Below are 24,499 nucleotides of genomic sequence, written 5' to 3'. Positions count from 1 at the left end.
TTGTTATCCTCCAGCTTAAGACTGAAAGGCTTCCAGAGATGAGAAGATGATCGAAAAAGCGAAACGTAGCAGTAGGGATCAATGGTTTCACGCGAGTTTGGACAGAAGCGGCGCCGAGAAACTTCTCAACCTGTATCCGCCCGGATCGTTTCTTGTTCGGCAAACTGGCGACAACTCTGGACATTTTAGTTTGTCCGTAGTCGGCCCGGACAAGAAAGCCCACCATTTCGTGTTAGAGCAAAAATATGGCACCATCTGCATCGGAAGCAGTGTCTACTCGAACCTCGAATCGGTGATCGAGAACTACATGAGCCAGCCGCTCTTCCCGTCCCATGTAAGCGCTACCCGCTGCTTTATTCGTCACTGACATTTAAGGATTTAAGCTTGCAAAATCCAATTAACCCGCCTGTGTTGCATGTCCCAAAGCGAGTGCGCTGCAAGTTTCCGTACAACGCGGATCCAGAAACGGACGAGCTCACGGTGCAATTCGGCGAGATTCTGATCGTCCATCAGGAGTCCGAGCCTGAATGGATTTGGGCAGAGTCGCTGCTGACGGGCAAACACGGCGCCGTCTTTGCCGATTTGATTGAACCACTCGATGAAGACTCTGATCCGCTGCTTGGTCATTCTTGGTTCAACAACGAACGTAGAAAAGACGAAATCGTAGAGATTTTAAAAGGGCCGAAAGTTCGCGCCGGAACATTTCTCATTCGCCCGTCAGATGATAGAATACCGCAGCAAGGGTCTTCCCGATTTTACACCTTGTTCTTGCGAGGAAGCAAGAGCATAGAGAAGATGCGAATTGAGCGCAATGCTTCTGGAAGAATTGTTTTTGGAGGACGAACGTTTGATTCGATGAACGATCTCATCCAGAGATACGAGACGCGGCAGGTTCGAGAAGGCTCTTATCTTACCTTTCCGCTTCAAATTCCACCGAAGTCGCCTCTCATTCCAGATCCCAAAAGAGATCGAAAACTTAGCTCTACCTCGAACGTGAAGGAGATGGTTGAATTTTGCGTTTATTTGGGAATAACAATAACTTTGATATAAAAGCGTGAAAGTGACATCTTACTCTTCTTCTATTATTATTCTTATTCTTCCCATTTATTTAGACGCACTCGAGAGAGGATCATTCTTTTGTGCGTAAAGGCAAAAGGGTACATTAATTTGGCTCAATATTATTCGCTTCTTACTGGCAATAAAATACAGCTGAGGAAGTTAACACGGAGTCGGATATGTCTTGGTAAATCATTCTGAGCTGTCGGCTTCTTAGAATTTATAGTAATATAGATATGTGTCTTTGGAACTTCTTGATTGAGATGAAAATGAACCATGATAAGACCCAGAAGAGCGGCTTTTTACGAGTCTACTCGGGAAAAAACCCGTTGACAGATTTGCCTCATGGGAGCTGGAAGCGCTTTTGGGCGCGTCTCGATCGTGAGAGAGACGAAGATCAGCTTACGTTTCTTCTTTTCGAGCATGAGAAAAAATCACGGCCCAAGGTCGTGCACAAGCTGCATTATGAGACCTCCGCTTTTGCGAAATGCGGCAACTCGTTGTTCAATAAAGAAGTCTTAGGTTATTGGTGTTTACTTATTATCTTCAGTTATCTATAATAAAAACTATGTTATGCACCTAAAAGAACAGTCATCAACAACCATCACTCCGATCTGGCAGGTTTCTAAGGCGACCAAGGTCAGAAAGTGGCGACTGTAATGTGCCTTATCGACGACTTATTCGGCAAAATCTCGCTCCTGACCTTGAGTCTTTCCGCCTCTTTGTCAATATTTTCAAAATTACAAAAATATGAGAATATTGAGTATATAATGTTTTCTGATTGATATCAACGAAGAGTTCCAAAATTTTGAGCGCTAATTAGAAACTCGAGAAAGAACTCTGACTTGTTGAATTCGACGTGGATCAAGTACCTAGCGTTTGATACAACAGAAGAGTGTCTCGACTGGTCAAATTTGCTCGACAAATTGATCGTCCAGCGGAAGAGCCAAATTCAAATCAGACGAAGTGTCTCTGTTGCGTTACATGGAGGTTCGGGTCTGCCAGTTAAGGTAATTCTTTTTAATATTATTAATTCTAATACAATGCGTACTAAGACCCCCAGAGCTAGAACTTATATAAGGTGAATCAAAGATCAAAGAGTAGAAAGAAAAATATACAGCAGTGAGACTCAGCTTACACTTCACTTGACTCACCTTTTTGCGCGTGATCGTCACCCCTTTGTAGAGCGCTCGTCACTGTGATTTTCCGAGATTTATTTTAATGAAAACTGGCCGAAAAATTCGTTTAGAAGGTATTTACAAGAAATTACCTCGTTCATATTTTTAACAGAGTCATCCCAGCAAAATTTTTGATACCTTAGTAATTACGATAGTACTATATTAAATTAATATCATTATGATTAAGGGAACAATGAAAGTCGTTAACTGTAGTTTGAAATTGAATAGCTCTGTTTTAGTAGTAAGGATTCCGAAGTTTAATGCGACAGTATTATTTTTTTTCTTGTCAATAATGAGTTTTGCTGAAGTAGCACTAGTTCTGGTAAATCCGAATTTTATCCAACTTTTCGTCGATGTTTTCGGCTGACTGGCAGCTCCCTCTCTCTCCCATCGCTGACCTTTGCATGGCTGTGATACTGATATCTTGCCACTGTCGTAAAATTTGTTAAAATTCAGACTTAGGGCTGGTAAAAAATCTACAAAATATGATCAAGTGCGGAGTAGGGTCACGTAGGCACGGCACGAGCAAGTGAGTTAGTAAATATTGATATTCCCTAGCTGGGCTGGTTAGAAACGGCACAGTTTACTCATCCAATCAGATAATTCCCTCTGATAAAGAAAGCTACAGATCGAGAGAGTTATCATTATCTCGAGAATGTCTACTCTCTCCCGAACTAATACTTTAGGTAACTCATCTATTTTTAAATTCAAAATAAGCCTTCAAGCATTTATTCTATTTTTAAACCAAAGACTGCTAAATCGTATTAACTTCTACAGAAGTTTGGCATAAGTCCTTTCCGCTCTGAGTTATTTACAATATACGTCGAGAGATTATAAGCTTATGTCGATTATTTAGGCTTTGGACTGTCTGATCTGTCTCGACGGAATCCCCGTGGGTCGGTCCTTGCCGCAAAATGGTCCCGATCCGCACTGGCATCTCGCTGAAGGTGAGAGATATCGTTAAAACAAAAAGTAAAAATACGAGCGCATACTCTGAAAAAAATGCCCGTAAAATTACTTTCCCTCTCGTCATTTCTTGTTGTTTCAGTTAAATTGAATTGAAATCTTTAAACTTCTTTTTATTATGTCGGTGGTTAGAGAAACTAATAAAAAAATAAGACTATCCGGTGATCTCGAGTCTTCCCGAAACGGCATCTTTTATACTCCGCAAAGCCAACTCGTCAAGTTCTGAGCCCTTCGCCACCGTTCACCATTGCTGCGGCGAGGAGGAACCATCTGATGGTGAAGCAATAACGACAACGTCGCTTCCTGTCGCGACTTATCAGGTCTGTCGCTTTTTAAATGTTTTAAATCAGTAGTAAATAATCTTGCAAAAGGCGAACGTTGATTTTGATTAAACAAAACAGGTTGAACTTTGATCAGAATGACTGAAGCTCGCTCTTCGCATAAGTTCACAAACTGATACTTACGTAATATCCACCTGTTATTTCTAGGCAGGTGAAGAAATCGTCGGCGCCGAGTTGAGATTCACCGTCCGTCTCGATTTCCGTGTTCTGTTACCAGATGAAGAGTTTGAGCGTTTGTTCGATTTGCTCGTCTCAGGAATGGATCACTAGCTAAACATCTTTGCAACAAGACTCCTAGAGTGAAAAATTCGAAGATTTGCGAGTATGATCCAAAGTATGAGAAATGAGTGTGCTTTGCGCGTTCGGAAGTGCGTCCGAATCATTGACACAGGGCGCAGCGGTTGAAGTTGATTTGCGCAAGGTCGCTTTGGCTACGGTGCGGCTATACAGGGTGTGCCGACTTGACACTTTGTTTTGTATTGCGCTGCTCGAACGTGAACTTGAGAAGGCAGGCTGCGCACTTTTCCGAATATCCTTTCCCGTCATTTTCTTAATTTTTCAAAAAGACCAACACACAGAGGTCGTAGTCCTCGTTGATTTCACCTCGACTTTCTTTTGCTTTCGATTTGAAATTTCGATGAAGAAAGAAATGCTTTGTGTTTTTGTGCGTAGCCATAATAAGAACCTTGACGCCGCCAGCTTATGGCGGGGCAACACGTTTTTCACAGCCGTGGTCGAGTCCGTGATTCGGCTCACATGCAGTCACTTTCTCGCACTCTCACTCAAAGAGCTAGTCACAGAGATCGCCGCGCTGAACAGAGAGCCGCCCAAAATGGATAAAGTCGTCTCCGACTACGTCTTGCAAGCTCTCTGCTCGATGAATAACACCGCTGATCTCTTTCCAAAAGTGAGTGAGCTCGCTCATCGATTTTTTATCTAACCGATGATATCCAAGCAAATCCGCTACATCTTGGCTCAAACGCGCATCGGCGTCCAAAAGAAATGGCCATCGTCGGCAGATTTGGCGGAGAGAGTCATCGCCAACTTTTTGTTCTTGCGCTACATTTCAGCTGCACTCACCACTCCGGTTATTTATGACCTGGCTCCGGCAGCACCAACAATGGTCGGCCAGAAGGTCCTTCTCCAAGTCGCCAAGAGCCTGCAGCACGCGGCTAATGGGAACTTCGCGAAGCTGAGTTCTCCGATTCAAAACGAAACGAAAGACCTCCTTTATCGCCTGTCGAGCGCCGAGAATTTCACCGATAAGAGCCAGTCCCAACAACCTCCCACTCTCACAAGTGTCACGGCTGGGAAGCGGACAAAAACACTTGCAGAAGATTTAGATATTATTTTCAATGCTTTAGTGGCTACCAGGCAAGCAAGCAACATAAAATACTCTTCGTTCAATTGTTGAAATAGGTCGGGAATATCTGAAGAGCTCTCAGACAGGCGAGCTATCGCAATTATCGACTATACCTCCGAGATTTACGCTCGCTACAAACAAAAGCTGTCCAAGTGCAATTTACTTCGCTAATTTACTTCTTTCGCCTTCTTTCTACCAGAAAAATCACACAAAGTTTCTTCCCTCTCCAACCTGAACTTTTGCCGCTCGTACCCGCTTCATATGACATGTCAAGTATTTTTCCGTCAATGCACTGACGGAGTCGTTATTCATCCCCTTCAAACTAAAAAAAACATTCTTCCACCATTCCTCAAAGTTCGACAAAAAACTTGTTTTCAAGTTCTTACTTTGTTTTGGAGAGTTTAGGGTAGGTAACTGCACCAAAAAGAGGGCATCTGAATTCCATCTTGATTCCTTTTGATGAGTCACTTTGGTTGTGAGCATTCACTGTGGTGGCTACAAAAACCTATTTTTCTAAATTCGAAATAATGCCCCCTCTTTTGTGGTTCTACCGCCCTAGACGATCTCCTCGGTGATTCAACTTCCCGGAATCATCACTATTTTTAATTTCAAATTGGTTTTTTTCAGAGAAATGGCTGAAGAAACCAAGGCCGAATACGTCGCCCGAGCCAAGCTCTCCGAGCAGGCTGAGCGATATGACGATATGGCCGAATCCATGCGAAAGGTTACGGAATCCGGAATCGGTAAAGCATCCCTGAATTATCTAAACGAATATTTCTTCTTTCAGAATTGGTCAATGAGGAACGAAACCTGCTCTCGGTCGCCTACAAGAACGTCGTTGGTGCTCGCCGATCAAGCTGGCGAATCATCAGCTCCATCGAGCAGAAGTGCGAGCATGGCGAGAAGAAACTCGTACGAGAACAAAAATGTCTTTTTCTTTCAAAACTTACGGCGATTTTAGGCCATCGCTCAAGAATACCGACAGAAGGTCGAGATCGAGCTCCGCGACATCTGCAAGGTCGTGCTCAATCTTTTGGACACCCACCTTATCCCCAAGTCTTCTACCGGCGAGTCGAAGGTCTTCTATCTCAAGATGAAGGGAGATTACTACCGGTAAAGGCATTCACTCAGGCTCAATGACTGTAACTGTGAATTAAGGTACTTGGCCGAAGTTGCCAGCGGTGATGACCGAAAGGCGATCATGCAGAGCTCCCAGGAAGCTTACAAGGCCGCCTTCGACGTCGCACAGTCTGACATGCCTGTAAGACTCTTTTGCAAGTTTTATAATGATTCTGTATTCGATTGTAGCCCACTCATCCTATCCGACTCGGTCTTGCTCTTAACTACTCCGTTTTCTACTACGAAATTTTGAACGACCCCGAGAACGCCTGCACGTGAGTATTCTACTCAATTGTCTGTATCTAATGCGGCCTAGACTCGCCAAGACCGCATTCGATGATGCCATCGCCGAGCTCGACTCCCTCTCCGAAGAAAGCTATAAAGATTCGACCTTGATCATGCAGGTACGACCAATTCTCCAGCTCGGCCAATCATTATCGATATTTTTCTAGCTCCTCCGAGACAACCTGACCTTGTGGACCTCGGACAACGCCGACCCAGAAGATGGCGAGGACCACGCCTAAACAAACCGAAACACTACCACACACACCCACACGCATCCCTAAAAATACACGAAACGATAAATCAGTCCAATAAACAACTACTATGTCGTTGAGTTCAAAAAACCTCTCTGTCTCTTATGTCATTTACTCTCGTCTCATTTTTCCGAAGTAATACCATCAATACTCACAAGATGAGGCAACTCGTCATCCTCCATGTGAGCGTTTCCTCATCATTGATGGAACTCGCAGGAGGATACGATCCAATTTGCAACAGGAAACGTAAATTTCAAATTTACAAAATTCAAGTTGTGAGAAGTTCTTCCTATTTTTATTTTGAGCCGTTTTCGGCACTTAGGCAAATAATCAAAATTATTGTACTGTGATTTTCTTTATCAAACATGTTCAAATTCAACCGAAAACTCTTCAAAATCACTTACCGAAAGTCACTAGGAAAACTAATGTCCATTTTCAACATCCAATTATCCTGAAATTAGGCCTTTGTCCTTATGTCTCTTCAAATCAATTAAATATTACGTTATTGCCAAAGCTTAAAAAGTTTAATAAACACGGAAAAGCGGAGAATTATATCCCGTCCTTCCGTTGGTTGATATCTGCTTGTTGGATCTTCGATTACAGTCGCATAGCTTCAGTATGTCACAAAGTCGAGAGGAAGATAACAAAGCTGCATTCAGAATTTATGCGGTAAGGCAAACAAGTCATTTCTTGATAGTTACGCAGTTGTTTATTCGTTTCTCTTTCTTCCCAGGCAATTTTAAAAATGCATGCTTTTAAATGTTAGGACAATAAATCAATCTTTGCATGGCGAATTCTGCACTTGAATTCAAGATCAAGGAAGGGCGTTCTGAAACTCTCTTTTTTAGCATTACGAAAAAAGACTCGATGCATTTACGAACTTCGTCGTGCCAGCAGGAGTGTCGACGATTTCGTACGGGGCGCTGCTTCGCTCGGGCTTCGCTCAAAAAATGTCTCGTGGCGTCACTGTAGGAGCAGCGATGATGACTGGGCTGGCAGCGCGCGTGTTGTACGGTGGCCATGAAGTGGGAAATATGCTCAAGGAAGACTTCCTTTCGGGAGAATTCGAGCGTGTGCACCCTGATGGGCCCGCTAAGGATCAAATCCGCCAAATGCTCGCTCAGAAATACGCGCAAAACTACAAGCACAACAATCCGAATATGCCGCATTTGATTGTCCAAACGAGTCCAGGAGCAGCTCAATCGAGCAATGCTCCCTCGCACTCGCCCGCGCAACCGATTGGAAGAAGCAAGGACGACAATCAATATCGCTCTTATTCTGATTTGAAGGCTGAGGCCGAGTACAATGACTACGGCATTGGCTCGCCAAAGAAGACGGACAAAATTCAAGAAACAGAAACTTCACAGAATTATGTTTTCGAAGAAACGCCAGTATCTAACCCTGTTGTAGAAACTCCACCTCCTCCAGCGCCAAAACCGGAGGCTCCAAGGAAAGTCCAGCAACAGTTTATTTTTTTAATCATTTTATGATAATTATTTTTTGAAAAAATTGCTGAACGCTTGAAAGATACAACTCGTACTCCGACTTATACCACAAATCGCAGCAGCAAGATATTATGGCCGACGAGATGAAAATGTATTTGAAATCGGAGGGCAGCGATTCAAACTTTCTAAAACGGAAAACAGCGACCAATAAATACGGCGACGTCGTCACGGTGGAATAACTTTTCGCTTTTCCTAATTTATTCTCTTCAACAGAAAAAAGTTCATTTTCGACTATTCATTCTTCGAGATTTACCGATTGAAAAATAACCGTCTTTTAGTTAAGAAAATCATGGTGAGAATTCGAAGGAACAGAAATGCACAAACAGCAAAGAAGACCCCCACCGGATCTCAGAAGACTAAAATGACTCCTCAGGCGGCAGCGGCGATTATTCGCCAGTCGCAGAGCATGATCAAAGACATCGACAGGTTTGAAAGGTTGAAGAATTACGACTCTATTTTTATCCGGCAGACAGTTAATGGACCTGAAGACCCAGCCCCAGCAGGGAAAGAAGAATCAGAAGCCAGCCCAAAGAAAACAGAATAACAGTACAGCATCAAAAGGCTACAATCAAGGCTCGAAGGCGCAAACGCAGTCAAAGAAAAAACAGACGAAGAAAAACGCGAATTCTGGCAAAGTCCAAAAGAGTCAAACGACGACGCCCAAGAAGAAGACGGCACAGAAAAAGAAACAAGCGAAGACTCAAAAGTCCGTGCCAAGAACGCAGGAACAATTAGACAACGAGCTTGCCGAATACATGAAGAAGACGAAAGGTGGCCTTGACGCTGAGCTTGATAGCTATATGTCCCAGGCAGCGGTCATAGAAAGTGAAATAGAATGAAATTCTTTTCAAGAGTAGTGATGGAGGAATTTGCTCTTGTGGAAGATATTTCATGGCGCCAATAAATTGCGCACTTGCAATGAAAACGTCAGAGCTACGAGGCCGATAGAACAAAAATCACGACAGCTTCAAATATTGACGAGTTATGGACTTTTTCGTAAAAAGTTCAGACGGAATCAGCTTTCAATTTCTAACTATTGATCATGAAGACAACATTTAACGAGTCACGTTCGTTTCCGGCCACTTCCGGCGTCATTTTGTAAAGAAAGTATTTTGCTCGATTTTTTCGTCGCCGAGGATCAAATATTTTATTAAAGTTCGTCCGAGCGCAAACTTTTCTTTTATTTAAATACTCGTTTCGACTATTATCTCGTTCCAAAGTAGCTGAAAGTCAAAGAATACTAGCTCCGTCGAAAAATAGACATTTGCTTCTCTCGTCAGCTTGTTTGTTCGAAAGAGAGCTAAATACTCTTGATCCTGACATTACCCGTTTTCGAGGCACTTATAAGTGCAGCCCAAACAGAACGGTAGTTAACAGATTAAGTCCAAAGCTACTTCAAAAGTCACTTGCTTGTTCGCGTATTTGGCATTTTCAGCCAGTACTTTGCTTTTCGAATCAATTGCGTTTCCGTTGCTAGCTTTAAAAGTTGTTTATGGAAACAGGCATAATAAATATCCGTTCTTTCAAACTACCGGCCTATCAATAAAAATAATCGCGCCTAAATTGACCGCTAGAAAGACAAAAAGTGGCCTAGATTCAGCATTAGACGAGTACATGAGCATGGCTCCGAAAAAATGATTCCAACTCGACTTTTATTCTTTTCGATTTCAAATTTCATTTATACTGTAAAACACATTTACCTTCGATTTCATTAACCGCGACTATTTTTGTATGATGAATAAAGATTCTTTTCTGGTGAGTTTTCTGAGTTTTGCTAATCCAATGTGAAAGCGCTTCTTGCGGCTGGCGAAGAAAGAGCATCCAAAAGGGCCCATTTTAGCGGCTTTGGACAAGCCAGGCGAATGAAGACGGAAGTGTTTTTATGAAAAGCGTTTCCGTCAGAAAATTCTGTTGAATTCAATTGAATTCAACTCTTTGTCCAGCTCGTCCAAAATGCCCTGACACGCAAATAAAAAGTTATTTATCTTATTCTAACGCGAAGTCAAACAGATTCACATAAGTCAAACTATTGGGAACCGCTAACTACTGTGTGTTCAAATAGCGAAGAAATTCTTGCTACCGGGAAACTCATAATCAAAAGAAATTCCATTCTTACAAGATTAATCATTATTGTAGTGATAGAAAAAATAAGTAAGTCAAAAATTGTATGCCCAACTGTGAAGCGGGATGAGGCAGAGCCCTGCGGCTCAATTTTATGCCTTTTTAGTTTTTCCATTTTTCGAACGACGCCGCTTTGCCACTTTTTGAAAAGGAACATGAATAAAGAGCATGAAAAGTATTTGGAGTCAATTAAATCGTCCTGGTGATCGTATTTGCCTCAAGAGCAGAGTGTGTTTGCCGCGCCGTAGATTGTCGTCCAAATTACAGCGTGCTTTTGTGTGCACAAAATCCAACTCAATTTTAATGCTGCACAGAGATTTTCTCCAGCGTAGTGAAGAAGAATTCCGATTGAACAATCATTCCATAATCGAAATTCGGTTAAGTGCAATCTCAGTTTTCAGCCTTATTTACCTTATTCAGGGTCGTAACTAGCCACTGGGCTCGGCAACCTATGTATAAAACCTGAGTCAGGTTTTACAAAGCGGCTTTATCAGACTTTGAAATTGATTGAGAAGGTTATGCGGCTTTTTCATAAAAGCTTTTCCAAGACCCTGACTCAGGTTTTGTACACAGATTACAGAGCGCAACCAAGCTAATACCTTTTTCCGAATACGTTACTTATCCGCCTGTAAATTTCATTATTTAGCGACTTTATCATTTTGCTTTGTTTTTGGCAATAAATCTTATTACTCAAACTGATCATCATTTAAAATATTGTGGTTTGATTGTAATTCAACTGCGTACTCTATTATAGTAGCTCAGGCGCTCTAGTGTGGAAGGTAGAGAGGCGAGTTCCTTTGAATTTGGGATTTTACAATACATCAGCGGACAATGGATATACGGGCTAACGCAAAACACTCCGGGCTGCTTCCATTACAAAGCCAATCGCCTTAATTTCACGCGAGGATCCAATTTTCCGATTCCGAGTCACCGAGATTGTTTGTCTAACTTTTTTCAACTACAGAGATACAGTTCAATACAGCGCTAATGTTGCCTTCTTTTCTAGAATGACGATAGAAATCGGTAGCAATTGCTAAAAACCAACAAGCCTTGTCAGAGAGAATGGAAAGAAGAAAACTGAACTCATGAACAACTACGCGCACTCTGATTCCACCCTCCGCGATGCTGAAATACTGCATGGAAGGAAGAGCAAGGTAAGTTCATTCTTTTTTTTTAACATGATTGGAAGGCTTTATCAAAGTCATTAAATTGGGAAACGTAAAAGAACAATAGACGGTGTTTTCTTGCGCGCTTTCTTTGCAATCGTCAACCTGATATAGGCCCTTTGTAGTGCATTGACGGGGTTTCTTTTACCATTAATTCTTGAAGGGATCAAAAAACGTCAAATCGAAGTAGCCTTTAAAGTTGGAGGCAATGTAGTAAAAGACAGGCTCGTTTCATTCTGGCTCCAAACCGGCGTTGGAAGTCGAGAAGACGAAGATAAATAGTCACTATCTTTTACAAACAGGGGCTTCCTTTTTGATGGGACCGTAACGACGCATTATATAAGTCGCAAAGCAAATACGAATACATTCGCACCGTGACATTAGCAAATTGAAAATTTCCTCTTGCCATTTGCTTTTGGTGATTTAACGGAGTCATTAGGACTTTTTCGCTCTTCGGAATTCCAGCATTGTTGATCTTGGCGATTTTTAACATGCTGTCTGTTTAGTATCGCATCTTGGGCGATGCTGTCAAACGCGGCGGCTTCAGCGAGGTCTACAAGGCAATCGACGAAGGCGAGCAAGGAGGGCTAGTCGCTGTCAAGCTCATCGACTTGAACTCAAAGAAAATCAAGTAAGATTGCGGCTAATCTGCTTTCCTTTCTTTACTGATTGTGATTTTAGGCGGCGGGAACATGAAAAGCGTATCAAGTCCGAATGCGAGATCCACAAGCGGCTGGAGAACTGCCCGCGCGTCATTCGCTTCGTCGAATGCTTCGACTTCAACAAAACCAACCAGGATATGTTCTGTATAGTGCTTGAATGGGCGGAGAAAGGCGACTTGAAAGGTAAATCATGATCGATGGCGTAATTGACTGGACAATCCTTTGTCCAAATTGCCTAACGCGAAGGAGTAACGAGCAAATACTACTACCACTTACTTCCTTTTGTATATTTTGCCCTCTCAATGACTCGAGCATAGTCAGTTGTAAACTCCCGAAATTCAGACTACCTCCGTCAAAAAGGCCAGCCCGGCTTAGCCGAGCCAGAAGTTAGCCGCCTCGTTTCCCAGATCGTCGACGGCGTTCAATTCTTCCAAAAGAACAACCTCGTTCATCGCGATTTCAAGCTGCAAAACATCTTGCTCGACAAGGACAACAACGTCAAGATAACCGACTTTGGTCTCGCGACGAAGCTGAGCAGTAGGCAAGTTGTTGTTTTGAATTGGGCGGGCGAAACAGGGGCACCTGCCGGTTGACACTGTGGCCGAGAGGTTAAGGCGTTGGACTGCTAATCCAATGTGCTCTGCACGCGTGGGTTCGAATCCCATCGGTGTCGAATACCTTTTTAGAATTTCATAAAAATAACCGGTTTTATTTTAGAAACGACAAGATGAATACATTCTGCGGGACTCCAAACTACTTGCCTCCTGAAATGATCGCCAGAAATGGATACAGCAATCAAGTAATAACCCATTCTATCTCTAGCAATTGCCTTAATTCAATTTCTAGGTTGATATTTGGAGTCTGGGTATTCTTATCTATCAACTTCTCGTTGGCAGGCCGCCGGTAGAAGGAGATAATCCAAAGGTAACATCCCTTGAACCCTTCTCTTTCCTCAATTTCAACATCAAGGACACCATGAAGAAAATCCCTATGAGCGAAATTCACATTCCCGAGCTTTTATCAGAACACGCGAAGGACTTGATCTCTAAAACGCTTGAGAAAAACCCCACGAAAAGGATTTCGTAAGTTAGATATCGTTTTGACAAGGCATAAGTTTGTTTTTAGAATCGAAAACCTCTTGGATCATCCGTTTCTTGCTCGTCGCGAGCGGACGATGTCGGACATTTCCGACTTACACAGCCGATTTAGTCAAATATCGCATTCACAGCATGGTCAACAGCAATCTAACTCGTTTTACAACAATCGACCTCAAGCTTCCTCATCCGCTCATCCTCATCGAGGAGCGTCGCGTCAATCGTCGCGTCGATCCAGCGTTTCTAGCAACGCGTCCGACAACTGTGGCCGTTCCGGGCGCAAATCGCGGAGCCACTCCGTCGAGCGCATCCCCAGCCGCGAGTACATGCCACCGCCGCAAACACCATCGATCCCGAGCTATTCGGCAAATACGACGAGAGACCCGAGCACAGGATACGGCTCGGGCATATCCCAGGTACAACAAAAGTTCAATTCCGCAATCTGTCTGTAAATCATGACAAGTGTGTGTCAAGGATATAACTCGAAAGCGGCAGCGACTTTGAACATCATTATTTCGTTCTGAAGAGCGAAGCAAATTCCAAACGGAAATGAACTTTATTGTAGAATATTGACACATCTGGCTCCCGTATTTCACCGCGCTCTGGGAAGTCGGCGCCCGCAATTCCACTGCACTACCGACAGCAATCACTTCCGACAAGATTCACGACCGTGGATGTTGCTATCGCACCGCAAGCATCTAACGGTAGTTCCTTTTCTTAACAAGCAAGTCGTATATTTGACCAACTTAGATCTTTCTCCACTTCCGCAGTTGTGCGCCCGTCGGCTCATTCCCACCAGATCGCAGAAGAACAAGAACATTTGCCATATCATATCTGGCGAGCGACTTGTGCTTGAGACACTCGACCAGGACGGATTCATCAAAAAGTCGATTCTCGTGGCGTGCAGATCGCAAACTGTCACCGAGTACACTCCGAGCTACGATAACCAGAAAGTGACGCCGAAGGAGCAGCCCTACCTTCCCAATGGCATTGGTCGCAGGAAAGGATTCGATAGTTACTGCACACAGAGTGCCTGTACGTTCTCTACGCCCTGTGCAAATAGAGATAGTGACTAGTTTGACACCTACTGTCGATAGTTGGACATATCAAATCCGCATTATCAGTGAAATTCACAGATATCCCGAGATACCAGCAAAATTGCGAAAAAAGTGGGATTACCTTCACAAGTACACTCAATTGATCAAGTCAAAAACGACAAAGATCAAAATCTGGACGGACCTTGGCGATGCTAGGCTGATGGAGAACGGCTCCTTCGAAGTCAACTTCTACGGAGGCGAACGCTTCGAGCAGAAGGAAGGAGACGAAGTCGGATCGTACTTTGATTGCGCCGGCAAACGGCGAACAATAGACAGCAACTATCCAAACACAACCATCGAGCATCACCTTGCCCATGCAAATAGGCAGTACGAGTCCGTAAAACGGTAATTGTCTATTCTTTTGCCGAGTTATTTCAGTGTGACTATGGATTGATTCCGTTAGTAAACATGCCGCCAGATGTAATGATTCTTTTCCTTCCTCACACTCGAGTGAAGCACCGTGAATGGGATTTGGCCTCTTTGTTTAATCTGTTTGTTTTAGGATCGAGCAAGCAATTGAAGATATAATGGGCCCGGATAATGGAAATTTCGAGTTCTTCCCCATCAACATTGGACGTCGGGACAAGGCGGCCGGCTCGCGACCGCGCAGTGCGCCCAGCTGCAGGCCTATGAGTACCTACGATCCTCCCTCAACGCCTATTGCGCTATCTCAATCCAACATCGCTAATTTTCATAGCACCACTGCTAGTACAAATGGCAGCATAAGGTAATAGCTAAATAGCTGGCAAAATAAGTAACCGCGTTTTTATTTCAGTCCTCACAGCAGATATCCCACTCCTCCAAGCACTTTTACAAGCTCCATTCAAAACCTATCGAGCTCAAGTCGCCGTCGCGCGCAAGGAAGAGTAATCAGCGAAAAGCATTATGACGAAAATTGCACTCCGATCCAGTACGCTTGCTTTAAAAGCTCCGGCCTGTTCGATTTCAAGTCGCAGCGCTATTGTTTTACCGACAAAGTGAAAAGGGACGAAATCCGCGTTAAGAATGGACCAGTTATTCAATACAACAGGGTACTTGATGAATCATTTTCGGTTTTTAAAACATTTTCGAAGATAGGAAACGGGGAATTCGGACTGTCTTGGCCAGCTGGCACCGACCAAGAGATTCGAGAAGCGATCAACTTCTGGCTCAAGCATCCCGACGGCAAATGTAGTTTACAGAAGTCTATTGAAGAGTATATTAAAGTCCCCAAATAACTCCGTATTAGCTTAAATGTCCTTCATTGCCATTATCAGACCCTAGAATTAAGTAATCATTTTTATTTGAAATAATAGTTGATTCGTCATCAGTTTTCTGATAAACGAGCAACAACTAAAGAAGCGAGCCCGGTCTGACTCAAAGTAAGCATCACTGTAACTGAGTCGATTCTCGACAAAGACAATTCCTCAAAAATGTTCCAGACATACAAATTATTCGATACTTTCCACGTGCTTACCGCATTCCTGGTCAAACACTAAGAGATATCTATTTTCATACTTAACCTTGTCAATGTACATATAAATATGTAAACAGCAACTCCTCAACAAAGACCCAACCCAAGCGACTTTTCTATCTGAGTTCAGCTACTTTTTCAATTTTATTTTTTTAAGTTTTTATAAGTTTTCCAGCAATCAATATATTCCCCCTTTCTGTACCCTTTTTATTTCTGCAGCAAGTTCTGTTCAAATAAACTGACACGATTTGGGAGTAAATCCTTTCGCCTCAATTTTTCAATTTCTTATGTTGAAACAGAGCAGTTGAAAAGCTGAAGCTTTGGTTGAATTATTCTTTCTTTGGCAAGATTGGAAAATTAAATAACATACAGTAAGAAAGACTGTAAGCAGTGGTTCAGTATGTTTCGAGTAGTCGGAAACACACTCTCCCGGGCGATTTGTCGATCTTCCTCGACCGCCGCACTCGAATGCAAAGGTTAGGCTAGTCTAACAGAGTCCCTTCCATACATGAGAATCTGAAGCGTAATATAATTCTTTGTGGGAACCGACCGAGTGTTCATTCTCTAGCGTGGGCGCATTGATAGAACCTAACGTTGTGCAAATTAGAGATTGGAAAAAGAATTTAAAGCAGAGACGGAAGAATTAAATCAAATGAAAAATTCTAGCTCTTGCATTGTCCAGTCCTCACCCGGGAGTTTTGCAAGTGGAAATCAACCGGCCGAAAAAAGGCAACGCGATGAACGCCGACTTCTGGCACGAATGCGAAATGGTCTTCAACGCTGCTGCTGACGATGAGAAAGTCAGATCAATCGTCCTTACTGCTTCGGGTGAGAAATTCTGGTCGGCGGGCATCGATCTGATGCAACTGGCCGGCGAACTGGGCCAGGTCATGGAAAAGGATGACGTCGGGCACAAGGCGCGAGCGCTTCGCAAAATGGTTCTCAGGCTGCAAAAGCCTGTCAATTCTATTGGTGAGAGACTTGCGTTTAGAAAGAACACGATAAAGATGTTGCCTTTTTAGCTGATTGCCCAAAGCCCGTGATTGGGGCAATTCATGGAGCATGCATCGGCGGCGCGATTGACGTCCTCTCCGCTTGCGACATCCGATATTCTAGCGCCGACGCCTGGTTTACTATCAAAGAGGTCGATGTTGGCCTTGCAGCTGATCTCGGAACACTTCAGCGATTTCCGAAAATAATCGGCAACGACTCTACCGCCCGCGAGCTCGCCCTCACTGCTCGCAAATTCGATGCCTCAGAGGCGAAGGACATCGGATTCGTTAGTAAAGTCTACGAAAATAAAGAGACAACTCTAGCAGCTGCACTCGATGTTGCCAAGGAAAGGTTCTTTCCCCTAGTAGCGACGATTTTGTGCATTGACGTTATGCGCCACCAAGCGGCAAATTTTTTAATTCCCTTGGAGCGACCCACGCGAAATTCTTGCGTTCTTTCCGTGGGCGTGCGTGACTTCCACCCACGCGCTGCTCGCTTCCTCGAAACTCCCCAGTTGGCTCAAGTTCAACGAATTTTCGATTGACACATTCCTTGTGCCACATGACGTCAAGAAACATGACGTCACGTGATCTTCAGAGAAATACTGACCCCTCTTTCGGTATATAACAACATGTTGTAATACCGGATGTCCGGTAGTAAAGAAGACGATTTGAAAAAGAATCATTAAAAGAGCATCGCCGAAAAGTCGCCTGTGGCAGTCCAAGGTACCAAGATCGTTATGAACTACGCACGTGACCACTCTGTGGCCGATGGACTAGTCCAGATTGCTGAGTGGAACGCTGCTCAGGTACGTTTTTCCGTCGATTAATTGAGTATTCGTAACGTCGTTCTAGCTTCAATCCGAAGACTTGATGAAGTCAGCTCAAGCAGCAATGATGAAGCAGCCTCTCTCGGATGTTGAGTTCGAGGACTTGTAAAACTAAACACTTCAACGTACAACTGACGTACTGTCATTCTAATTCGTTATACTGATTTTCCGATGGATTTCCTGATTTCTATTATTTATTTTCTGATAATTCGAAACAGATACTTCTAGTTTTACACTTTAATCTTAGAACGCTCTTTTTAGATAACTTATTTTGATTGATTGACTGATTCTTCTAATCAGAATTCAGCCCTATCTTTGAGTCTGATTTCCGTTGCTCGACGGATGAGCAATGGCACCGGCTGGACGAAAGGATTCACGAGACAGCAGCAGCTCCGACTCAGAGCATTCTCTCTCGTCATCCGACTCTTCTGACTCCAGCAGAAGCCGCTCAAGAGACAGAAAACGCAATTCAAAAAGACCGAAAAGTTACAGACATACAGAATCGGATCGGAAAAAGTCTTATAAACGGAATCGATCGAGAAGTCGGTCAAGAAGTCGAGAAAATAAACGACGTCGACGGCGATCACGAAGCTCTCGTCGGGACAGAAAAAGATCTCGAACCAGGTCGAGCTCACGTAGACGCAGACGTTCTAGTTACAAATCTAGCTCAAGAAGATCCCGTCGGAGAAGATCATCAGCAAGGTAAGCTACTTTCTCTAGCAGCCAAATTTTCACCGAATAAATTTCAGACGAAAGAAATCTTCGCGTGATGGACGACGTTCAAGATCAAGGCGTCGTTCATCCTCTGCATCAAGCAGCAAAATACGTTCTCCATCCCCAAAAGCCACCAACGGTCACTCCGATGTCAACACTCTTAAAGAACTCGACTCTAAGCCAAAGACGGAGATTGAAAATCCATCGCCGCGAAAGAAGAAACCTACCCTGGCCGACTTCTTTGGCGATTCGGATGAAGAGATTGAACCAAAAGCGCCTCCTACCATTCACACCGGAATCAAATTCAATGGTCTTAATGGTTCAACGAACGGCGACGCGAAGTGGCGAGTCGTTTCTCCGAAAAAAGCACCCATTTCTGTGAAAACAGAAATTCATGGTGGCTTCGAAAGCGGGTCTTTCATTAAACCACCTCTAGATGCACCTCTTCCTGACGATCAATCCTCGGCAAAAGACCATCCACCTCTGTCGATTGACCAGCCTCTTCCGACCGAGCCATCTCCTCCCGTCGAGCCTCCTCTACCGGTCCCAGTACCACAGCAAGTTGAAAAGCCACCGTCATCTCCACTTCCAGTAGCAGATGTTAAGCAAGAACATGCAATGAATAACCCAAAAGCAAAACCTCAGCAAAAACCTCTCATGCAGCCCATCACCTCCCCTTTTGTAGTCAAAACAGAATGCCCAGAAATACAAGAAATTCTTTCCGATGGAATGGACATCTCCGATTCTGACGAGTATGATGAAGACGACGTGAATTTCATTAATAATAGTGTCTCTTGGTTTAAAGGGCTGGACAATATGGAGTGTCTTGGAGACAAGCGCCCTGACGCCCCAATCTCTATCAAAGCTGAACCAGTTATAGCCGCCCCTTGCCCACCTCCTGCGCCACTTCGCCGGAAATCACGGTTTTCAGCTGCGCCTGATTTTGATGTCACCGCTCCGACCGTCGTCATCCCCAAGCTCGAATCATCAGAAGATGGCCAAAAACTAAATGGTCACAGTCAGTCTGATTCAACTACTGAGCAGCATGAGGAGAAACCTGACACTGACGAAAAAAAACCAGCCATGCCCGAGTTTGACATGATTACTGAACCAATCTATCGCTGCAACAAAGATTTCGTACGTGCTGGAAAAGATACCCGGAAGATGGACTGCGAATGTCGCCCTCCTGATGACCCTGATGAGGTTTGCTGTGGCTACGAGTGTCTTAACCGCGCGATCCTCGTCGAGTGCAGCAGCAGGTGTAGAACTGGCGACCGATGTACAAACAAGAACTTCCAGCGCCAGAATAATGCACCTGTAGAAGTCTTCTCGACAGAAGGAAAAGGTCACGGTCTGAGAGCAACCGAGGTTATTTCTGCTGGAACATTCATAATGGAATACGTCGGAGAAGTGGTGAGTGCTAAAGAGTTCAAAAAGAGATCACACGAATATGCTCGGTCTGGGACGCAACACCATTATTTCATGGAGCTCACGCCGCAGGCAACGATCGACGCTTACAAACGAGGCTCAATCTCCAGGTTCATGAACCATTCCTGCGAACCCAACGCTGAAACGCAAAAATGGACCGTCAATGGAATGCTTCGAATTGGTTTCTTCGCAACGAAGGATATCCAACCAAATACAGAGATAACCTTCAATTACCAGTTTATTCATTTTGGCAAAGCTCAAAAGTGCCTCTGTGGAGCCCCTTCCTGTCGCGGTACAATCGGTAGAGAAGCTGACGAGGCTGAATATAGAAGAAAAGCTGGCGTGGACGAGAACCACTACGGAAAAAAGATCATGAAGATGAAAAAGCTGCAACATAAAGAAGATATATCACCGTTCATAACGACCATGTCTAGAGTTCGTCCAAACGAGATAGAGGCACGCAGATGGGCCTTAGAGCTAGTTGGCAAGTCTCCACGAAAAATCAAAATGGCTTTTATCTATAACTACGGTCTTGAAATGCTCTTGACTTACGCCAAAGACGACAACGTCGACGATAACGCTCTCAAAGGCGACATTCTATGGCTACTTGAAGAGTTAGATATTACCCATCGAGACAAAGTTGAAGATAATGAGTGGATTAAAATGATGGACAAATGGTCGAAAACAGAAGACGAACACCAGGAAAGAGCCAATGCACTTGTCACAAAATGGCGCAAGTTGACAAGGATGATCCAGTTGAAGAAAATTCCCGTCGCACGCAAGCCTTCCTCAGAGACTATTCCTGAACCACAGAAAAAAGAAGAGAAGCGAGAACCATCGTATCAAAGAAGAAGGAGTCCCAAACCGAGAAAGCCGGATGTGGATCCAGTGGAGTGGGAAAAGAGGAAGAGTGATTATCGGCGACGCTTCGAAGAAAAAGTGAAGATGGAGGAAGAGGTGAGAGCCGCCGCGGAGCAGGAGCGCTTGAACAGTGAGCGTATAGAATCATCTAATGGCTCTGGCGAGTACTACGATATGGGAAGCAATGAAGGTCCAATAACGCCGCCCGAGTCGCCTAATCCTGCTGATATGACGGCAGATGAGCAACGTTGTAAAATTAAAAAGCTTCATGCTCATATCAAGCCGTCCGAAGACGACGAAACCATCATTGATGGAGTTGCCTGTCTACTCGATAAGCATGAAGACGGCAGTCTCCTCGTCCGCATTAATACAGATGATGTGGAGGAATTCTTCAGAACCTGGAAAGCAGGGAAGATGTTCGAGAAACGCGAAGCGCAAAAGGCCAGAGAAAAGGCCAAGCGTAAAGCAAAAGAAGCTGAAGAGATTGAAATGGAGCGCAGAATGGCTGAAAGGATGAAAGCCAAAGCAGTCAAAGAAGCCGAAGAAAAGAAGAAACGAGTGCCCGACTCTCTATTGCCGGATGGTTGGAAAGGTCACGACAGCGAAGATGGAACTCCATACTACTATCACGAGGACACCCGTGAGACGACTTGGGACGCACCAGAAATGAGCCCAGAGGAGCATCGTATGAAGATCGAGAAACTGAGAGTACGTACTGCGGACAATCTTTGCAAGAGTCTGCAAGAGTATACTGACCCAAACTGCACCGTTGGCCGAATAGAAAACGAAGACGACTATCGATATATCATCAAGAAATGCGCACTTTCAATTGCAAAAAGAATAGTAAAGGAGCTCAAAACTTACGAATTCGAAGATGAAGCAATAAAACTAACGTCGAGATACATGTAAGAAGTCCAAAAATGATTCCCTTTTAAGTTTCGTGTTTAGTCGTAAATTCATGAGCCGGTCAGGTGAAGTCTTTGATAGACACTTCCGCCCTCCTCCACGGCAACAACCGCGACCAGCTGCTAACGGTCAAAGGATTGTTCAATGACCTGGTCCTTCTTGAAGAAACCTGCTGTGTGGTCCGTGGTAAACGCATATCTTGAAATATCTCCGACTTGCTTTTCTCACTTGTTTCATTTTCAAAATCTTCAATTATTGCCGTTACACTTGCTTTTGCACAGCTCCATCAGCTCTTTAATAGCCCATAAAGTCCTCACTCTTATCGAAAATATTCCAACTTAGTCGACCAAATCCAATATCGTGGCAATAACAAACAATAGCCAGGACCTCTTAAGACTCTTCTTTCACTGTCACGACCACACTCAAACTAAATTAAAAGTTCGATTGTTCACGTAAATACCCTTCTTAGGCTCTAAACTATTTATTACTGCCATTAACGATCACGTGATGAGCGTAAAACGCATTTATTTGCCCTTACTTTAAGTTCAATCATGGATATGTCTGTGAAAAATTCATTATAAATACTAGGTTATCTTCTCATATCCTGATTCCTTTTAGAATATATGAGAAAATGAGTTGATTTGTCACTGATTTGGAGAAAAAGGTTATTGAAAATCCATATTCCAGCGATCAAATCGGAAGACAGCGACGAGTGGGAGGATATGTGGCAAAATTGCTGACAATAGTATGGCTTGAGAAAAGTCACACCAACCTACTGCCAGATAAGCGAAAAATCGCTTTCCATTACTTATTTACTCTTCGCGAAAGATAAAAGAGTCTACTGAATTACATATAATAATACTTCTCCGCATGTTCTACGATAGATCTATCTTGGTAAATTGTCATAAAAACTAACATTATTTCTATTTAGAAAATATGAGGCCACTATGATATCGCTGGATCGGAGAAACTGGTTATAAATCCGTACAATCCACGATATCGGCAAGTGAGACAGAAGCTTTCCAAAAAACAAGTCCGAAAAACGGACGACGCTTCTGAGATACTATCCGGTTGGATAGCTCCACTCAAGAATCAACCCTCGGCGGGACAGTAATGGAAAACGATTAGCGAAATTGCTGACAATAGTATGGCTTGAAAAAGCCTTACCTACTGAGATTATGTGTACGAAGAACAGTATAAGAATAAATTTTTCGACTAATTTCTCATCAGATACTTGCCTTCTTCTGTTTTTAGGAAAGCCAGTTTAATGTGACGACTCTTTTCCTTGCACTTGAAAGTCAATTAAGATTGATAGCAGGATAATTCATATATGAAGCAGGCGACCTATTGTAGAAATTATTGTATTTGGTATATTTTCAATGATATCAAGGAGGAAAAATCATTATTGTAAGAATACTTTCTTGCTGTCTCGTCCTTTCCGGCAGGTTTTTTGGCAGGCAAAAACCAGCTAGTTTCTAGTTGACTAAACTAGAAGTTGGGTAAGTTTAAAAGTTTGTTGCAAAAAGAGAATCTTACCACGCAAGAGGATGTTACAAATACTAATAGTAATATTATCTAAATAATCTTTGACGCTCTATCCCTTATTCAAGTGCGATTAATTGAACTTTTAACCTCATCTTCTTGTTATTGGAAGCACCAAATAAAGTAATTGTATTTGACATTCTAGCACCAAGCCTTCGCTATCAAAGGGACATTGTTAGAGGTTGCTTTTTGTTATAATTTGCATTTTTGAATTTACGTTTTCCCTAACGCGAGTTCAACGGACAAGAAAAGTGAGGTTTATGCTAATATGTTGATAAGAACTCGCCGTTATTAACTTAGCTAGAGAGTTATTCACAATTGATAACAATGTCCATTACCACTAATTTCACTTGTCTGTGCGGTCTTTGGCCGAAGTTCACCCGTATTTGGAATATTTTAGAACAAAGTAGTAGACTAGCAACATATTCAGTGGCATATCCGGGCGAGATAAAGAACACGAGAGTTGAGTCTTAAATTTCCTCCCGCGACATTTTTTTCTGGCACCCGTTGCTCCTCAATAACCACGAGGTTTTCTTGTTTCTCGCAGACTTGTTTTAGTCTTTGTAGAGTCAGCATAGAACGATATTGAAAGCGACGCTACGGAATTGAAAGCAGAGCAGATATGAATCTAATCAAGTGTATCCTTTTTCGGTAAGTGCAGTTTCTAAAGAAAATCTAGTTCTGTGCGTAACCAGTGACAGGTACAATACGTCTAAACATGGAAGTAGCCCTTTGCCGTCGGAACCGCCCCGGATCTGGAAATCGAGTCTGACAACCGATCGAAAATAATCTACACGTGGTTGCCTTTCCCCCTCTCTATTATGTTTACGTGAACATATCCAATTATTAAAAGATGTTCGTAATACCTCAAAGCATCATTTGTCCACTTTTCGATGCGATCCCCAAGTACCCACTCTTTCAGCAGGAATTCGAAAAGTTAATATGTCTGTTTATTTTCAGCTAAATACTTGTCGAACACGATTTTCTACGATTTTATTGTATTTTCTCTAAGTGAAAGAAACTGAGTGTTTCATTGTAAAAGCTCGTATGTTCGAGCGCGCAGAAGTTGTTTTGTGAACGGGTAAATCAACACTGTCTAGGGGAAAGAAAACGGTGCAAGGGAAGGAGAAGCAGGGAGACGGCCTAATCCGAAAATTTCATATCGGCGGCGAGCGGTTGAGCTCACATTGGCTCACAATTGTGAAATGCTTTTCGGGCGCCTCCTCTCGCTCCACCTGCACGATTTATGTAACTACCGAGCAGCTCTTTTTCAATTTCACTAATAAGCATCCTCAACACACCTCGAATTCGGCGGAGGAGCAGCTCCATATACCTCCGAAAACAGATCAATCTTTTAGAAACGAACTCGTCCGTATTTTTGCTTAGGAAGGAGTCATCGAGGCTAGTGCAAAAGCCTGAGTCAGGGTCCTGAAAAGGGTTTTTTTATTGGAGCTCTTTCAGGACCCTGGCTCAGTTTTCTATACAGGTTGCCGAGCTGCAGTATATCTATTTTCTTCTTCATCTTTTGATATTTTCGTGATCACAAGAAGTAGGATTATAAGATGTATG

General features: G+C 43.3%; 7 protein-coding genes and 1 non-coding gene across 8 annotated transcripts; all 8 read left to right on the top strand.

Annotated features, from left to right (window-relative positions):
* The first annotated feature begins 17 nt into the window (after positions 1-17).
* LOC145709602 (ras GTPase-activating protein 1-like) lies at positions 18-5,289 on the top strand. The gene is made up of 12 exons (XM_081787288.1): positions 18-334; positions 376-1,005; positions 1,347-1,578; positions 1,648-1,673; positions 1,893-2,066; positions 3,091-3,181; positions 3,354-3,520; positions 3,689-3,797; positions 3,883-4,049; positions 4,224-4,448; positions 4,497-4,915; positions 4,961-5,289. Exons 1-12 carry the CDS (start codon positions 47-49, stop codon positions 5,073-5,075), a joined length of 2,643 nt encoding a protein of 880 aa, XP_081643414.1. The 5' UTR covers positions 18-46; the 3' UTR covers positions 5,076-5,289.
* A 210-nt stretch (positions 5,290-5,499) lies between these two features.
* On the top strand, positions 5,500-6,624 carry LOC145709618 (14-3-3 protein beta/alpha-B-like). Its single transcript, XM_081787305.1, has 7 exons — positions 5,500-5,647; positions 5,692-5,816; positions 5,866-6,017; positions 6,063-6,165; positions 6,213-6,298; positions 6,340-6,427; positions 6,476-6,624. Exons 1-7 carry the CDS (start codon positions 5,536-5,538, stop codon positions 6,545-6,547), a joined length of 738 nt encoding a protein of 245 aa, XP_081643431.1. The 5' UTR covers positions 5,500-5,535; the 3' UTR covers positions 6,548-6,624.
* Positions 6,625-6,876: 252 nt separating this feature from the next.
* LOC145708784 (uncharacterized) lies at positions 6,877-8,243 on the top strand. The gene is made up of 3 exons (XM_081786482.1): positions 6,877-7,228; positions 7,408-8,024; positions 8,087-8,243. The coding sequence occupies exons 1-3, from the start codon at positions 7,178-7,180 to the stop codon at positions 8,241-8,243; spliced, it is 825 nt and encodes a 274-aa protein (XP_081642608.1). The 5' UTR covers positions 6,877-7,177.
* On the top strand, positions 8,090-9,823 carry LOC145709622 (uncharacterized). Its single transcript, XM_081787310.1, has 3 exons — positions 8,090-8,490; positions 8,534-8,873; positions 9,643-9,823. Exons 1-3 carry the CDS (start codon positions 8,354-8,356, stop codon positions 9,700-9,702), a joined length of 537 nt encoding a protein of 178 aa, XP_081643436.1. The 5' UTR covers positions 8,090-8,353; the 3' UTR covers positions 9,703-9,823.
* Positions 9,824-11,170: 1,347 nt separating this feature from the next.
* On the top strand, positions 11,171-14,264 carry LOC145709607 (uncharacterized). Its single transcript, XM_081787292.1, has 10 exons — positions 11,171-11,339; positions 11,858-11,982; positions 12,033-12,196; positions 12,356-12,554; positions 12,731-12,812; positions 12,860-12,937; positions 12,983-13,095; positions 13,139-13,523; positions 13,673-13,811; positions 13,858-14,264. Exons 1-10 carry the CDS (start codon positions 11,271-11,273, stop codon positions 14,181-14,183), a joined length of 1,680 nt encoding a protein of 559 aa, XP_081643418.1. The 5' UTR covers positions 11,171-11,270; the 3' UTR covers positions 14,184-14,264.
* On the top strand, positions 12,605-12,686 carry TRNAS-GCU (transfer RNA serine (anticodon GCU)). The gene has a single exon. It is a non-coding gene; the product is annotated as a tRNA-Ser (tRNA).
* Positions 14,265-16,031: 1,767 nt separating the features above from the next.
* LOC145709614 (delta(3,5)-Delta(2,4)-dienoyl-CoA isomerase, mitochondrial-like) lies at positions 16,032-17,712 on the top strand. Its single transcript, XM_081787302.1, has 5 exons — positions 16,032-16,133; positions 16,324-16,629; positions 16,680-16,996; positions 17,342-17,458; positions 17,505-17,712. Exons 1-5 carry the CDS (start codon positions 16,058-16,060, stop codon positions 17,586-17,588), a joined length of 900 nt encoding a protein of 299 aa, XP_081643428.1. The 5' UTR covers positions 16,032-16,057; the 3' UTR covers positions 17,589-17,712.
* Positions 17,713-17,727: 15 nt separating this feature from the next.
* LOC145709600 (uncharacterized) lies at positions 17,728-21,980 on the top strand. The gene is made up of 3 exons (XM_081787286.1): positions 17,728-18,181; positions 18,229-21,387; positions 21,431-21,980. The coding sequence occupies exons 1-3, from the start codon at positions 17,829-17,831 to the stop codon at positions 21,534-21,536; spliced, it is 3,618 nt and encodes a 1,205-aa protein (XP_081643412.1). The 5' UTR covers positions 17,728-17,828; the 3' UTR covers positions 21,537-21,980.
* Positions 21,981-24,499: the final 2,519 nt, after the last annotated feature.

The sequence above is a fragment of the Oikopleura dioica genome, chromosome XSR (assembly GCF_907165135.1).
Source record: "Oikopleura dioica chromosome XSR, OKI2018_I68_1.0, whole genome shotgun sequence".
Classification (NCBI taxonomy): Eukaryota; Metazoa; Chordata; class Appendicularia; order Copelata; family Oikopleuridae; genus Oikopleura; species Oikopleura dioica.
Note: the sequence above shows the minus strand (reverse complement) of the source record. Positions and strands in the feature narration are given on the sequence as shown.

Bases quoted from the DNA above. Each gene is read 5' to 3' on its own strand.
- LOC145709602 (XM_081787288.1), top strand. From the start codon at position 47: ATGATCGAAAAAGCGAAACGTAGCAGTAGGGATCAATGGTTTCACGCG. The intron at 335-375 runs GTAAGCGCTACC...CTGACATTTAAG, and splicing joins AGCCGCTCTTCCCGTCCCAT to GATTTAAGCTTGCAAAATCC. The intron at 3,521-3,688 runs GTCTGTCGCTTT...TGTTATTTCTAG, and splicing joins TTCCTGTCGCGACTTATCAG to GCAGGTGAAGAAATCGTCGG.
- LOC145709618 (XM_081787305.1), top strand. From the start codon at position 5,536: ATGGCTGAAGAAACCAAGGCCGAATACGTCGCCCGAGCCAAGCTCTCC. The intron at 6,018-6,062 runs GTAAAGGCATTC...CTGTGAATTAAG, and splicing joins ATGAAGGGAGATTACTACCG to GTACTTGGCCGAAGTTGCCA. The intron at 6,428-6,475 runs GTACGACCAATT...ATATTTTTCTAG, and splicing joins ATTCGACCTTGATCATGCAG to CTCCTCCGAGACAACCTGAC.
- LOC145708784 (XM_081786482.1), top strand. From the start codon at position 7,178: ATGTCACAAAGTCGAGAGGAAGATAACAAAGCTGCATTCAGAATTTAT. The intron at 7,229-7,407 runs GTAAGGCAAACA...TCTCTTTTTTAG, and splicing joins CTGCATTCAGAATTTATGCG to CATTACGAAAAAAGACTCGA. The intron at 8,025-8,086 runs GTTTATTTTTTT...AACGCTTGAAAG, and splicing joins CCAAGGAAAGTCCAGCAACA to ATACAACTCGTACTCCGACT.
- LOC145709622 (XM_081787310.1), top strand. From the start codon at position 8,354: ATGGTGAGAATTCGAAGGAACAGAAATGCACAAACAGCAAAGAAGACC. The intron at 8,491-8,533 runs GTTTGAAAGGTT...TTTATCCGGCAG, and splicing joins ATGATCAAAGACATCGACAG to ACAGTTAATGGACCTGAAGA. The intron at 8,874-9,642 runs GCAGCGGTCATA...ACCGCTAGAAAG, and splicing joins TTGATAGCTATATGTCCCAG to ACAAAAAGTGGCCTAGATTC.
- LOC145709607 (XM_081787292.1), top strand. From the start codon at position 11,271: ATGAACAACTACGCGCACTCTGATTCCACCCTCCGCGATGCTGAAATA. The intron at 11,983-12,032 runs GTAAGATTGCGG...TTGTGATTTTAG, and splicing joins TTGAACTCAAAGAAAATCAA to GCGGCGGGAACATGAAAAGC. The intron at 13,812-13,857 runs GTAGTTCCTTTT...TGACCAACTTAG, and splicing joins CGCACCGCAAGCATCTAACG to ATCTTTCTCCACTTCCGCAG.
- LOC145709614 (XM_081787302.1), top strand. From the start codon at position 16,058: ATGTTTCGAGTAGTCGGAAACACACTCTCCCGGGCGATTTGTCGATCT. The intron at 16,134-16,323 runs GTTAGGCTAGTC...GAAAAATTCTAG, and splicing joins CGCCGCACTCGAATGCAAAG to CTCTTGCATTGTCCAGTCCT. The intron at 16,630-16,679 runs GTGAGAGACTTG...TTGCCTTTTTAG, and splicing joins AAAGCCTGTCAATTCTATTG to CTGATTGCCCAAAGCCCGTG.
- LOC145709600 (XM_081787286.1), top strand. From the start codon at position 17,829: ATGGCACCGGCTGGACGAAAGGATTCACGAGACAGCAGCAGCTCCGAC. The intron at 18,182-18,228 runs GTAAGCTACTTT...AATAAATTTCAG, and splicing joins CGGAGAAGATCATCAGCAAG to ACGAAAGAAATCTTCGCGTG. The intron at 21,388-21,430 runs GTAAGAAGTCCA...TTTCGTGTTTAG, and splicing joins AAACTAACGTCGAGATACAT to TCGTAAATTCATGAGCCGGT.